The sequence below is a fragment of the Microtus oregoni genome, unplaced genomic scaffold (genome assembly GCF_018167655.1).
Source record: "Microtus oregoni isolate MIOR12 unplaced genomic scaffold, Mior012 000009F_ref0000495, whole genome shotgun sequence".
NCBI lineage: Eukaryota > Metazoa > Chordata > Mammalia > Rodentia > Cricetidae > Microtus > Microtus oregoni.
In genome coordinates, this window is record NW_024543068.1 from 11,629,489 (window position 1) to 11,643,682 (window position 14,194).

Below are 14,194 nucleotides of genomic sequence, written 5' to 3' on the forward strand. Positions count from 1 at the left end.
CTACCTTTTCCTAATAGGCCTATGGCTCTCCATTTCCCGCGTCTAAGACATTAGAAAGCACAGACCACATGCAAGAGCCCTGCCTTGGTTGAAAAGTGAGAATATTCCTCTTCGGTACTGTTGTCTTCCTATTCTTTGTATTCCAACTTCAACTTCTCATTACTGTTAGATACTGAGACCTCGAGTGAACAAGCCTCCCTGACAAACCTGTCTCAGACGGTACACTGTATATATCACCCAAGGTTGCTTATTGATGACGTCATGCCACTGCCTACCAGTAAGCAGAACAACTATTGGGTAGATTTTTGGTGATTTGCAGAGAATAGCCAATAAAAGCTGACTGGCAAGTTAAGACATGGATCCATTCCTTCAAGACTGGAATGCTGCCATCCCTAGAAAAAGAGCCTGGCAGAAATCATATCAAAACCGTGAGAAATATTCACAGCTCTAAGTGTGCAACTCTGTCTAGGGACCGTGCAAGGAACAATTGGCACAGGAATGCGACTGCCTAAGTTTCCCCACTATACTGAGGTTAATAATTCTCTACCTTGTCTTTGATCTGTGAGGATGCTCTTGAGCAAGTATGACTCTGATGTCTGGCTGAATTTCTAATCTGAGACAATCCCTCTTGCAATACAGCACATCATGCTCCAGAGCACACCACCACCTAGGGAATCACCCAGAACAGGACTCCCGACAGGCACCCACTCCAGATCAAAGGCATGTTAGGTTTGGCTTGCAGTGCTTTAGTTTTGTTTCACTGAGCTGTCAACATTAAAACAAACAAACAAAAGGAAACAAAAAAAAAATCCTTTCTGGTTTCTCTGACAACAGGAGGCTCTTGGCCCTGTCTGCCCACACTGGAGCATGGCAACGATCAGCTAGGTTATCCTCATCAGCCTGGCACATCACTGCATTGTAGCTGCCTACTATCCCTTCTTCACACTACCTGCCTGCATACAAGACTGTGGAAAACCTGTCAATGTGACAGTATCTAACACAGCATCGCTCTCCGTGAGATCCATGAGCGATGGATGAAGAGGAAGAATGGAAGGATGAAGTGGAGGAAAAAGTGATGAAAAGGAGAGGGGAGGGACAGTAGAGAGGGAGAAGAGGGGAAGCTATCAGTGTAGTGGAGGAGCACAGGACAATTTAAAGGCCACAATCAATGAATGCAAAACAATACATTGAAAACAAGGTAACTGTGGTGTCTTTATACTATCTCTAGGGATACTAGAGGTCCTTAAAGATAAGGTGGATTATAAAAAGTAGTTCCAAAGCTTGAGAAGACCAAGGAATCAAACCAGATGGGCAGAGAAGAGGCGGGCAGAGCTTCATTTAGAAAGAAGAAACACTGAGTGGCTGTACTCAAGCATGCAGATGGACGGCACAACCGAGTGAACAGACCCAGAACCAGAGTGCGCAGAGCCTGGAGTAGTACTTGACCACATGATGCTTCTGATTCGCCAGCTTCTTTGGCTATTTATTTTAGCTCTAATCAGAGCTCATAAGCACTGAGGGGCCCTTCAAAAAGAGGAAAGGGGACACACTGTTTCAATGGAGCATCTTTACAGAACTAGTCTGAAGATTAGAAAATGCCTAGTCAAGCTTAAGAACTAACAGACCCCAGTATGGTAATCTGAGGGGAGAGATGGTGAGCTTGGAAAGAGAAGAAAAGGTAGTGAAGAGAGAAAAGTCAGAAAACAAGGAGTAACTCTGGTAGAAAGCAATCAAAAGCATCAAAGACAGGCACTGCAGAACACATCCCCAGATTCTCCTGCCCCGAGTGACCTCCCAACCAGCACTTCAGCTCGCTCATTTCATCAGCGGCCACTCCCCAGCAAGCCTTCTTCGGGCTTCATGCTCCTCAAATTGCTTACCTGAGGTTTCTGAAAAGGGTTCCGCCTGGAAGACTCAAAGGTGGGATAAATTGACCGGTTGGATGCCCGCTGTGCAGGATCTTGGCACACAAATCCTGGATGGGGAATGAGCAGTATTAAGAGCTGCCCTTTTCTAAGAAAGGAGCCTGTTTGGTTTGGTTCAAGTACTCCACAGAGGGAGCAGACTGAGGAACAGAGATGTGGCTTTGAATCTCAAACAAATGAACAAGTCATCTTTGTGAAACATATAGCTTTTCATAAAAATCTTTTCATAAAAGAAAAGCTTGTTTGTTGTGTTTTTTTTAACTAGCTTTCTAGATGGTGACTAGAAGGAAAACAAAGCTTTTGCCAGAAGAGTCAATAGCAAGCATGTCATCATGTCCTGCTACAATCTACTGGGAATTTTCTAACTTCTGCAACGAACTTTAGGATTATCTACTGCTTAAAAATATGTTATGCTATATGTTTTTAAAAAAAAATATATAATTAGCATTTTTACACACAACACAATCTAATTATTATTATTATTATTGTTGTTGTTATTATTATTTTTTTGGTTTTTCAAAACAGGGTTTCTCTGGGTAACCTTGGCTGTCCTGAGTGCTAGCATGTGCACACCCAGCTCTAATTAATTATTTTAACATTCAACTGTAAAGTAATAATACCAGGTCATGATTCCCAAGAAGGAAAACAGATTTTGGCCTAAATCATAGATTATATTGGTTTTTATATTATTGGTAAATTGCATGCATCACTGTAAAACAGAGATTTTTTTCTTCAGAATTTTTCTAACAAAAAAAGAAAAAAAACAGAATTTCCACGAGTTTTACTTCCTTCCTAAAAGAACTAGATTCTCCAACAAAAAAAAGGAAGATGCTACAAACCATAGGCCCAGAGAGGCCAGATAACAAGGAGAGCTCAAGCAGGACACTCGACTCTCCCTGGAAAGGGGAAACAGAAGAGATTTTGTGGGTGGACTGAGGGCAGGTAGAGATGGGATGAAGGGAAGAGTACTGAAAGAGTCGACTGGAAAGCAGGGGGCCATTCTGGGTCTGGTTGATACCTGGTGCATGGAAAACTCACGGGAATCTAGAAAGATGAGCCCACAGCTAAGGGTCCTAGCAATCGTGAATAAGAAGCATGAACTAGCCCATCTCCTGTGACCAAGTAATGGAGGGACTGGGACACCACCCAGCCACATGACCTTCGACTTACAGTCTATCCTGTTTATGGATGTGCTAAAGTAAGAATAACCAACCTATGACTGGTCCAACCTGAGACCCATGCCATGAGAGGAAGCCCACTCAACACTGCCTGGAGTACCAGGACCCAGAGGCTGGATGACCAGGAGACCTGGGATAGAACCAAACACCACTGGAGGAAAAAAAAAATATCAGTGTAATGATGCCTAATGATATTCTGCTAACTCATAAACTGGTCCCCAGCCCAACTGTCATCAGAGAGGCTTCATCCAGCAACTGACAGAAACAGATGCAAAGAACCACGGCCAAACATTAGCCAGAGCTTTGGGAATCCTGCTCAAGAGAGGGAGGGAGAGGGGGAGGACTGTAGGAGCCAGAGGGGTCAAGGACATCATGAGAAAGCCCACATCATTAACTAACCTGGGCTCGCAGGAGCTCAGAGTCTCAACTGACAACCAGGGAGCCTGTCTGCATGGAACTGACCTAGATCCTCTGCTTATACGTGACAGTTGTATAGCTTGGTCTTCTCGTGGGACTCCTGATAGTGGGAGCAGGGGCTGTCTTTGACTCTTTTGCTGGCATTTGAGATTCTGTTCCCAAATACGGGGTCATCTTGCCCAGCCTCAAAACAAGGGGAGGTGCTGCCTCTTACTGCAACTTAATCTGCCATGTTTTGTTGATATCCATGGGAGGCCTGCCTGCCCTTTTCTAAACAGAAATTGGGACTGGGGTGGGGCGGGGTGGGTGGTGGTAGTGACAGGGGGGAGGTCATGGGGAAAGACTGAGAGGAGGAGGGAGGAAACTATGATCAGAATATAAAATAAATAAATAAATTTAAAAAAAAAAGAAGAAGAAAGTCGCTAAGTTTCACAGCATCGGCGGGTATGAGTACTAGTTCACATTAAATGGATTTCATTGTGTCTTTTTGGGAAAATTTTAAAACCCAATAATAAAGCCACGTCATGCCCACCTGACTGCCCATCTCCATTTCAAAGTTCTGGCTTATCTACTTAAAATGGGATTTCTTCCTCAGGCTGCTTTGGCTATAATACTGCAGAAGGGATCATGTTGAAGCCAGCAGAGACTGTCTAGGAGAAATACAGCCGGTCTCCTTTGTAACAGGGCTTCTTCGGTGGGTTTCACTTTCCCAGCTCGGAGAAAAAATATACTCTCTGCAGATCTTTGCTTAATTCTCTGCCTCTGCTCATAATTCCCATGCCCCAGGTCTCAGCCTTAGTTGTGGTTCAGCCTCGGGACAGGATGGAGCCAGGGGGAGTAGAAACATATAAACACTTCCCTGAAAATATAATTTTTTAGTACAAAACATTCAGCATGGCTTAGGAACTGCCAGTTGGCAACACCTACAGTTGGAGCCTGGCAAATGGAAGCTCTGGTTAATTTTTTGAGAGTCCAGTTCAGAACACACTGCTACTTACCTACAACAGTGAACATATCTGAGATCATACTGGCTTTAATCTTGAGGTCCAGCGGTGCATCACTAAGAGAACAGAGAAAGAAAGGGACAATGGATCGCTCTGTAGGCTAACAGAAGAGCTGCCTCATCATGGGTCCCAGTATAACACAGTTTCCAAATATCTGAGAAGCAGCGCAGCACAACAAACTGACAGGAAAGGGGAAGAGAAAAGTGGGTGGAAAATAACAGGATACAAGCCTCGTGTGAAACTCATCCTCTGCAAGGCAGGCCCAGCATCAATACATTGATTCCCTGACATGGAATCTTTTACTCCAGATCTTGTGCAATTCAAGTTTGGAGCAAGCCAGGGCTATTGCTTCATTATCATCGCGGGGTTCGGGCCTTGATTGTCAGTGAGCTCGTACTTTTACTACTTTTACGAGTGCCCTATATTCAAATCATGTCTTAGTGATTCATCATTCACTTACATTCACACGCAAGACAAGAAAGACATTTTGGCCACCTTGATATTTTGCAGAAGCCTTCATTTTCTGGGCTAACTCCTGCTCTTTAGGCATGCAGGCTTGTAAATAGGGCAAAAAGACCCAAGCAAGCCCTACCAACATCTCACCATCAGAGAAGCAGCAGCCCTGGGGAACACTGAAACAGTGGAGACCAAAACCAAGAGGCCTTCCTGTGGAGAGGGGTACCCTGGGGCTTCGGTGCGTCTCCATGACCCGCTCTGCTCTTGCTGCTGGCCCCACTGTGCTCCTCTGGGATGTTTAACACTGGCACCTGTGCTTTCCTGGGCAATGCAGAAAGGGTTGACTGGACAAAGGGCAGCGCTAACAACTGAAGGCACTGCCGGCTGCACACCTCACACCTGAGGTAAGCCAAATCCGCACTCTACCAAGGAGTCAAAATGGCTTTAGTTGATGACTTGGCATTCGGCCAATCTCTCATCCTTAAAAGCTCGGCAGCTGGGTGGTCTCTGGCAGAAACCTCTAGGGATTTCTGTTTAGAAAAGCACATAGCTAGTAGAAATTCTGTCGCTGCAGATGTAAGCAGGGTCTTCCTGGGTAATGAAAAATATATTTCTTCCCTTCTAAAAAACAGAATTTGTTTTATTTTTGTAACTCTAAGATTGTTAAATGCTTTAGACATTAACCTTGGGTAGACACCAGGCCACCACACTGAGCAAAAAGAACACTCTGATGGGCCTTGGTACAGCTTTCCACCCTTCAGTACATGCAGACTCCGCGGGGAAGTCCGCAGCAGCAAAGGCAGGGCACCACCTGAGGGTATTCCAGTCCTTCAGCAGAGCACCTACAGAGCTGGGGAACAACAACAAAAGGCTAGAATCTGGCACTGCAGAGTCTGACTGCAGCCATGTGTTCAACGGTAAAGTCTACATCTTCCCCGAGAATCAGTTCTTTAGGAACACCAAACTGGAGAAGGTGGCTTGGATAAAGAAGTAGGTGCTTTCATTTTTGTTTTTTTAATTTAGGTCTGCTCAGGCTGTTATAACTTCAATGCTTCAGAGGTGAGTACAGATCAGAGAACTGAAATTCTGAGATGGTATGAGTATATATGGGATGATGCAGAAATCAAGTCGCTATTACTTTCATATTCATGTTCTCTGATGAGTAGTACATTTTGTTCACACTCTGTTTTCAGTTTAGGATATCTGTCAGCATATTTTCTCGAGACTATTGCTCTTTCCAGTGTAATGAAGTAACTTGTTATTCGTGTTTCAAGTGGTTTAGTAATGCAAACAAGATGAAATAATAGACACAGTCTTATCTGAGCATCTTAAAAAATGTTAAAAGTCAAAATATGAAAGATCCTTAAAAAGCCAAATAAATGGCAATTATGTATGGCAAAACGACTGGGAAACTCACTCTCACAGAGGTTTGATAACATACCATAAAACATCTAATTTTTAAATTTAACCATCACTGTGTAAAGGAAAGTCTTTTACCAAAAGAGAAATAGCATCGCCCAAAAAAAAAAAATTAGTAGCATGTGCAGGTTCGTCTTGTTTTTCGTTGACAGAACTGACTTACCAGGCCAAAGAAGGGGAGAGATTCACTTCCAATAACCATGGCTTCAGAGTATTATCTATGAGCACATCAAAGCCATACAGTTCTGGAAATACAATACAACATGCGAGATCATTTTCCATACAACAATCATAAGAAGTCACTCAACTCCCATCCGAGGCCTAGAAACTCACTGAGTGTAAGCAATAAGCATGGATCCTTAAGTTCAAGCAAAGCTAGTCTCCTTCAAAGAACAGTTAGAAGGAACACTAAGTACTCCAACATACTACTGCTGTTCCTGAGTTCTACACAATGAGACAACACACAGGATCCCACTGTGCCGACGGCTGGCAGGTGAGAGAAGGAACAGAGCAAGACCACCTGTTATGAACGCCACACTGGGCATGTTCTGAGCTGGCCTCCTCTACCACCTGCCCGCCACACTCTGAAAACTGAAGCACCCACCCCAGAGCAGCAGGCACGGCTCCTTCAACGCATCTTAACTTTCAGATATTGCTTCTGCAACCCAGTTCAGAAGGCATCCAAATGTAAAGTGTACTTACTCTTTCCCCTCCCCTACAGTTTCAATTTCTTTTTGAAAAGAAAAACACTCAGCCTGACACAGAAGGCAGGCGGCTGGCGACACAGGGTGTGGCGAGCTATCTTGTACCACTAGTACTATTCAACGAAAAGGAAGGAGCCAAAGACCAAGTTTCCGTGGATCCTGGATTTTTTGTTGATTCTCCTCCTTTACCTCCCCAACTAAGGTGAGAAGCAAGGTAAGACCAACCAGGCATCTCTTCTCGAATCCTGGTTTTATGTACAGAATTCAGGGATGCGAGGCTAACCTGGAGTCTCCGAGTTTTCCCAGTGAGAGCCTCACAACAAGAGTAACAGAGGCACGCAGCCCTTGGTGTGCATACTCCAAACGTACTTTTAACACCATGCCCAGTGACACTCAAACAAAGCACCACCTGCATCTCTTCCCCAGGAGAAAATCTGCTACTCAGAGCTCTCACACAAGGAACAAGCAGGACCTTCTGGAAATGCACAGCTGTAAGTGACCGTGGCTCAAGAAGGATTCTTCACACTCCTTAATCTTTTGAAAAACTAGAAACATATAATGGAGAACATATAATGGAGAATCTAAAGCTACAATGCAGCACCAAGAAGCCCAGGACAGGCTCTACAGAGCCCATTCTGTGGCGTGGGGATGGCAATTCAGCCTGAGAGACATCCTCCAGGCTCCCTCTCTCCTTTCAGTGGTCACTAACTGCAGGTACTCGATGTTCACCCAGGCCATGGTCCATTTCTACTGTAAAAGTCACACAGACATGCACATTCCTTTTGTCTGCTTGAAATAGGTCCTGTCGTGTAACCCAAGCGAACCTCTAACTCATGATCCTCCTGCCTCAGCTCCCAGGTGCTGAGATTACAGGTATACACTTCCACACTCAGCTAGATCTGGATATTCTAGTGTTTTCATGAATATGTCTGATTCCATAGTAAATGCTTACATAGAATTCCATTTAATTTGCAAAACCAATTTAAAAAACAGCGAAGGTTTGGCACATCATACATTTTTATAACTATATAAATCTTATTTTAAGATATAAAAAAAAGTTGTTTTTTTACTAACAAATTCATACTTTTACAGACATTGCAATCTTCTCAATAGTTTGCCTAGTCTTCAGGAACAACAATAATCTCATTCTCACCTTAATCTGAGAAAAAGATTTTGTCATGTAGCTCTAAATGAGACTTTCTTTCTTTCTTTTTCTTTTCTTTCTTTTTGTTTTGGTTTTTCGAGACAAGGTTTCTCTGTAGCTTTGGAGTTTGTCTTGGAACTAGATCAGGGTGGTCTTGAACTCACAGAGATCTGCCTGCCTCTGCCTCCCGAGTGCTGGGATTAAAGGTGTGTGCTACCACTGCCCAGCTTAAATGAGACATTTTAAAAGGAACAACCCTTAGCAGGTATGCTAGCATACATGTGCAATCACAGCATTTGGGAGGCTGAGGCAGGAAGATCATGAGTTAAATGTTGAGATAAAATAATAAATGTCAAAATAAAATAAAGAAGGGGGGATAGAGGGAGGGAGGGAGGGAGGGAGGGAGGGAAGGAAGGAAAGAAGGAACGAAGGAAGGAAGGAAGGAAGACTGTATATTCTGGATGTTGTTCAGCACTATATAAGCAAGACACACTATCTCATACAAAATATTTCCTTCAGTTTTTAGGAGCAGAAGCAAAGATTCGACTATTTCATAAAGTAATATTTAATAGGCATGAAGAACATGTTGCCAACAACGACTGGTGCACATTCTGATACAGTCTGTAGAAAGAACAAGCCACAAAGGAAGCCCAGTGTGAGGCGGATCAACAATCAACAAGAGCCACTATTTTAACACTCAGCAATCACACTTAATCATCTCATCCCCTTCAGAGAAAAATTCCAAGAGCTCACATTAAGCTGAAGTCTGAGAAAAAATATTCTGGGAAAAGAAAAACATATCTTAAAGTGAGAAAATCACTTTCACAGTGCTAAACCAACGTACTCCTGTGATAACCATGCCCACAAAGCATGCCAAGCTCTAGAGTCAACCAAGCCTCATCTAACTATATAGCCCAGACTTGAGCCCACAATCATGTGAGAGCAGAAGTGCACACTGCTCTGTGAAAGCATGGCAGCGGCATGCCGGGTACAATCACCCTAAGAAGGTTGTGCTCAGTGGTAGGGAGTGAGGGTGAAAGGACAGCTTATGTATCAGATTGAACTCGTGAAACTACCAGCTCAACAGGTACACTGATGTCCTTCTACCTTTCTCTTTAATCAAGCCAATCATTTCAACTCCCTTATGAGGAATAATTTACACATGATAAGATGGGTGAGTCTTAAAAGATTCAGACAGATTAATCCTGGAATTGGTTAAATGCATACAACCCTCAGTCTTATCAAGGGACACACTGAACACACCCATCAATGACCCCAGAAGATTCCTCAAACTTCTTCCCGATAGACAGCTTGCTCCTGCCTCATCCCTGACAACCATTTACCATTTACTCTTAATTCTTTTTTCTTTTCTTTTCTGTTTTTTTTTTTTTTTTTTTTTTTTTCCGAGACAGGGTTTCGCTGTGGTTTTGGAGCCTGTCCTGGAACTAGCTCTTGTAGACCAGGTTGGTCTCGAACTCACAGAGATCCGCCTGCCTCTGCCTCCCAAGTGCTGGGATTAAAGGCGTGCGCCACCACTGCCCGGCATACTCTTAATTCTTTCCACTATCAATTCTATTCTAGAATTCATAAATGGAAACTATATAGTATATACTCATTTGAGTCTAACTTCTTGTATTATATTTGGTATGTTTTCTGAGTTACATCTATCAGTAGTTCCTTTTAAGGTAGAGGTACCGAGATATAACTTATTTGGAATAAAATTCGCCCTTTTAAAGTGAACAATTTGATGAATTCTGAAAAGCATACAGTTGTTTCAACCTGACCTCAATCACAATACAAATCTTACCACAGATGTACCCTGTGCCTCTCTGTAGTCAACCCTCACCTGCTTCATCTTCCAGCAACAGGATTTTGCGTACTTTTTTCCTTTTCCAGAAAGTAAAAAATGTAATAAGCATAGTCTATAGTCTTTTGAGAGTAGTTTCTTTCACATGGTATCTTCTAAAACATATCTATTCTGTTACATAATCAAAGTGTAGTTCATTCCTTTTAATTCCAAAGTAGTATTTCATAATATGGACATACCACAATTTATCCATTTAACAGTTGGTAGGTATTTTGGCCGTTTCCAATTTGGGGTCATTATGAATGAAATATCAACATTTGTAGCAGGGACTGTGTGGACATAAAGTTTCCTTTCTCCTGGATAAATACCTGGTCACATGGTTACTGTATACTACCCAAGTACCTCTTACCTCCTGAGCCATTTTTCTAGTTGTCAATGAGAATGGGGGAGGGAGAGTGAGCGTCTGACTAGGAGATGCTGTCTAGGAGAGGGAAAACTGCCAGCTCCTGCCCTAACTCTCTACAGTTTGCATAAGTCCTCCTCTCTAGAGGGCAGGCGCCACTTCTCATTTATCATTTTAGATCAAGGGTACTAGACTGTTCGCCAGCTTGTCAAAAGCACAAGTCATTTTGGAAGAGGAAACTTCAATATAGAAGATGTCCCCCAATAGATTCTTCTATGGACAAGCCTGTGCCCACAGGCTTCTGTTTTCCTGGTAGATGACTGATTGAGGGGGGGGAGGTGTCACCCCAGGCAGGCGGTCTTAGGTTGTTTAAGAATGCAGGCTGAGAGGGGCATGAGGAGCAAGCCAAGAAACAGTGCTCCCCATGGCTTCTGCTTCAGTTCCTGCCTTGGGTTTTTGTCCTGACTTCCTTCCGGGATGGACTGTGATATAGATAAATAAACCCTTTTCTCCTCAAGCTGCTTTTGGTCATGGTGTTTATCACAGCAACAGAAACCTAAGGCAGAAGTAATCTGCTCCAAAAGTATAGTATTTAGGAAATATATTAAGAAACAAAGGGCAAGGGAGATGGTTCAGTTAATAAAATGTTCTTCAAGAGCTTGAGTTCAGATACCCAGCACCCATGTACAAAGATGGTCACGACAACATACACCTATGTACTGGGGAGGCAGAGACTGAAGGATCTTTGGGACTTGCTGCCTAGCTGAAACAGTGAACTCCAGGTTCGGTCAGAGACTTTGTTCAAAGAACGGTAATAAAATAAAAGGAAACGTGGACAGCGACTAAGGAAGGTACCAGACATAGACATCTGGCTTCCACACAGATGTGCACGTGTACATACATGCATACGTGAGCGGACAGATGCGCCAGCACATGTATGCGTGCATACAGTAACTAAGAACCAATAAGGGTGAAAAAATAATATTATGTGTAAGTCAAACCCAACAAATAGCTGATTTTTCCTGGCCTAACTACATAGTCACAACAAAGTGACCAGTCACAAAAATGACAAGGACTCATTTTTTTTAAGAAAGAAAATAAATTTGTTTAGTGCACTGCAAAGAGAAGATTTGGCATAGCAGTAACAGAAGAACCACCTGCCAAAAATAAACAGATTCTCAGTGAGGAAAATTTATTAAAGATACTTTAAGGAAAAATCTGATAAAGATGGCTTTTGAAGAAGGGAGAGTGGGAAATAGTTAGAAAATATTCCCATGGAGACCTGAGCTCACTAAAGATAGCACACAGTGTCTTTTTGGGAGACAATGCACTCAGCCTCCCCAGAAATAAGAGCCTGGCTGAAGCTACAGTCCCTGGGCCATGGAAAGAGCGGCACTGACAGGTGCCCACTGTCACTGAGATCCTCTTCTCTAACAGGAATGCTTTTCACCTCAGCTTAGGATTCAAGTTTAAAAACAAAGTGAAATTCTTTAGAACGGGTCCAAAAGAGAATTCTGGAAAAAAGTAGAGCAAGATCACACAGGAAAATGAACTGAGTAAGAGAAGTGTTAACTTGTTAACTCAGCCCTGAAGTCACTATGGTGCCTAACTACTGCCTGGAATGGTAGGTCTAAAAGGAGGATCTAGGCCTGGGCACTGTGCTCTTTTCCAGTCTGATCCTAAAAGGAGGATCTAGGCCTGGGCACTGTGCTCTTTTCCAGTCTGATCCGCTAGAAAAGATGATGTCATTGTTCCTGAGATCTAGTTACAGGACAGCACAGGAGAATCCAGGATGTGGGGAGAAAGGGCCAGATAGCTGGCCTCAAACTGAGCCTTGCCATTTATTAGTCAAGTGGCCCAAGACAACTTACTTCAGCTCGCAGACCCTTTCCCCTGGTCATAAACCACGGGTTTACAACACATGGCTGGGAGCAAGCACCAGCACTGCTGGGGACAAAGAGCAGCCTCTTAGGAAACACCCTTCCCATCTGAGCTGGAGCTAGAGATAAACTAAGAGGGGTTTACCATGCAAACCGCCCCTGCCTTCCACTCCTTTACTGTTGGAGAGGTCTGCATAACGGAGACAGCATGCTCCCTTCCTGCAGCCCTCTGACAATTACTTATGGACACCTTCCTTTCAAAGAGCATGGCCTTACCCTGAAAAATGGTCAAGAGCAGAGGTAACAGAAACTAAACCAGATTTCACTTAAGGGAGGTATCCTGAGCATACTGGTTTTCCGCAGACATGCCATTGGTCTCTGTTCATCAGCGTCTGGTCCACACTGGAGGACCAGGATCAGAGCCCATCGCTTCAGCCATTCTCACAAACAAACACGAAACCACTGTCAGCAGCAACATCTTTGAAAGACAGCTAACATCCTGTTGGTTTTGGCTGTTTTTCTTTTAAAAAAAAATGTTGTTCTCATAGTCAGTAATTTTGCAGCGCCAATTTCCTTAGCATATTTAAAGAGTTGCCATTGAAGCATATTAGTTCACATTGTACCACATTTTCACAATCGTGGAAGGCAGTAAAATTTGACTGTTAGAAACATGTTTTATTGGGGGAGGCATCCAAAAATCATATAATTGAAGTCCTATGATCAAGATGGAAGATTGCCAAGACTCATCCTCTGAGGCCCCTGTTTTTCAGGCAGAGTCTCTTTCATTCAAGTTCTTTTACTCCCTAAGTCTAGAACCTGAGACCAGGGCTAATTTCTCAGGGTCTCCATCTTCTTTTGGATGTACAAGCTTACAAAATAGCATTAAATAGCTGAGTTTCTGACTGCCTGCTATGGTTGAAACACAGGTAGTAATGAGACAATGCAGGCTTATGAACACAGCAGCAGCTCAGGGCAAACTGAGTTTGAGAAGAACAAACTACTGACAGTAATGCGCTGCTGCAGTACTAATCTCTGCCCAGATGCAGCTGGGCCTGGAAAAGAGTGCCGTGTGCAAGTAAAGCACTGACAGGAGGATGGGGGAGGAACCTGCAAACAGCACAGGTGACAAGGGGAAGAAGAACTCACAGGGCAGAAACCCCCGTAACACAACGCTTCTGCACTAGTCTATAAGTGAAAAGCCAGAAATGACTACCAAAAAAATAGAGGGAACCCCACCTCTGCATTCTGTTTCCCTAAAAGTATGGGTGCTCTCCTTAAGCCGAAAGCTTCTGGGAAGCTCTCAAGTCCTGGTTACCCTGACACACACAAAGTGACTCCTTACCATGCAAACCCCAGGGGAGGCTAAGAGTCAGGGGGAGGCAAAGGGATTCACACAAATATATACGAATATACAAAATCATATCTCATGAGGGGTTAATGAAGCACACAGAATCCCAGGGCTGACAGGAAGTGGAATTAGAACCACAAAAGCCAAGGAGACAGTCAACAACTTAAAAAACTCCAGATGCCTTGAGTGTACTGGAGCTGGACCAGGACAGGAAAGGGGAGAGGAGACCCTGGCTGATTGACCTTGGGATATTTCTGAGTCAGAGAGAGTTGCTGGGCCTCTTTCATATGGAGTTCTGTAAAACCATTCCTAAGCTTCCAAAAGGCAATCAGGTTACAAAGCAAGATAGGAAAAGAAACACCCAGAAAAGCCTTCAGGATTAGCTACTTAGAACAAAATGTTTTGTTTTATCTTGGTTTTGTTTTTTTAATATATCAGGAGCCATGAGAAATTTACCAACAGAGGCAAGCAGAGCTGGAAAGGAAACATAGTTAATCTTGAAAGGTTTC

At 43.4% G+C, this 14,194-nt stretch overlaps 1 protein-coding gene across 13 annotated transcripts in view; it reads right to left on the reverse strand.

Moving 5' to 3' along the window:
• Ttll5 (tubulin tyrosine ligase like 5) overlaps positions 1-14,194 on the reverse strand; it is a 256,731-nt gene that overhangs the window by 187,631 nt on the left and 54,906 nt on the right. For all 13 annotated transcript variants that reach the window (XM_041658029.1, XM_041658025.1, XM_041658034.1 and 10 more), the window contains 3 exons: positions 6,563-6,644; positions 4,519-4,580; positions 1,881-1,975 (listed from right to left, as the gene is read on the reverse strand). In XM_041658029.1, coding sequence (XP_041513963.1) covers positions 1,881-1,975; positions 4,519-4,580; positions 6,563-6,644 — 239 coding nt within the window. The remainder of the gene's footprint in view (positions 1-1,880; positions 1,976-4,518; positions 4,581-6,562; positions 6,645-14,194) is intronic.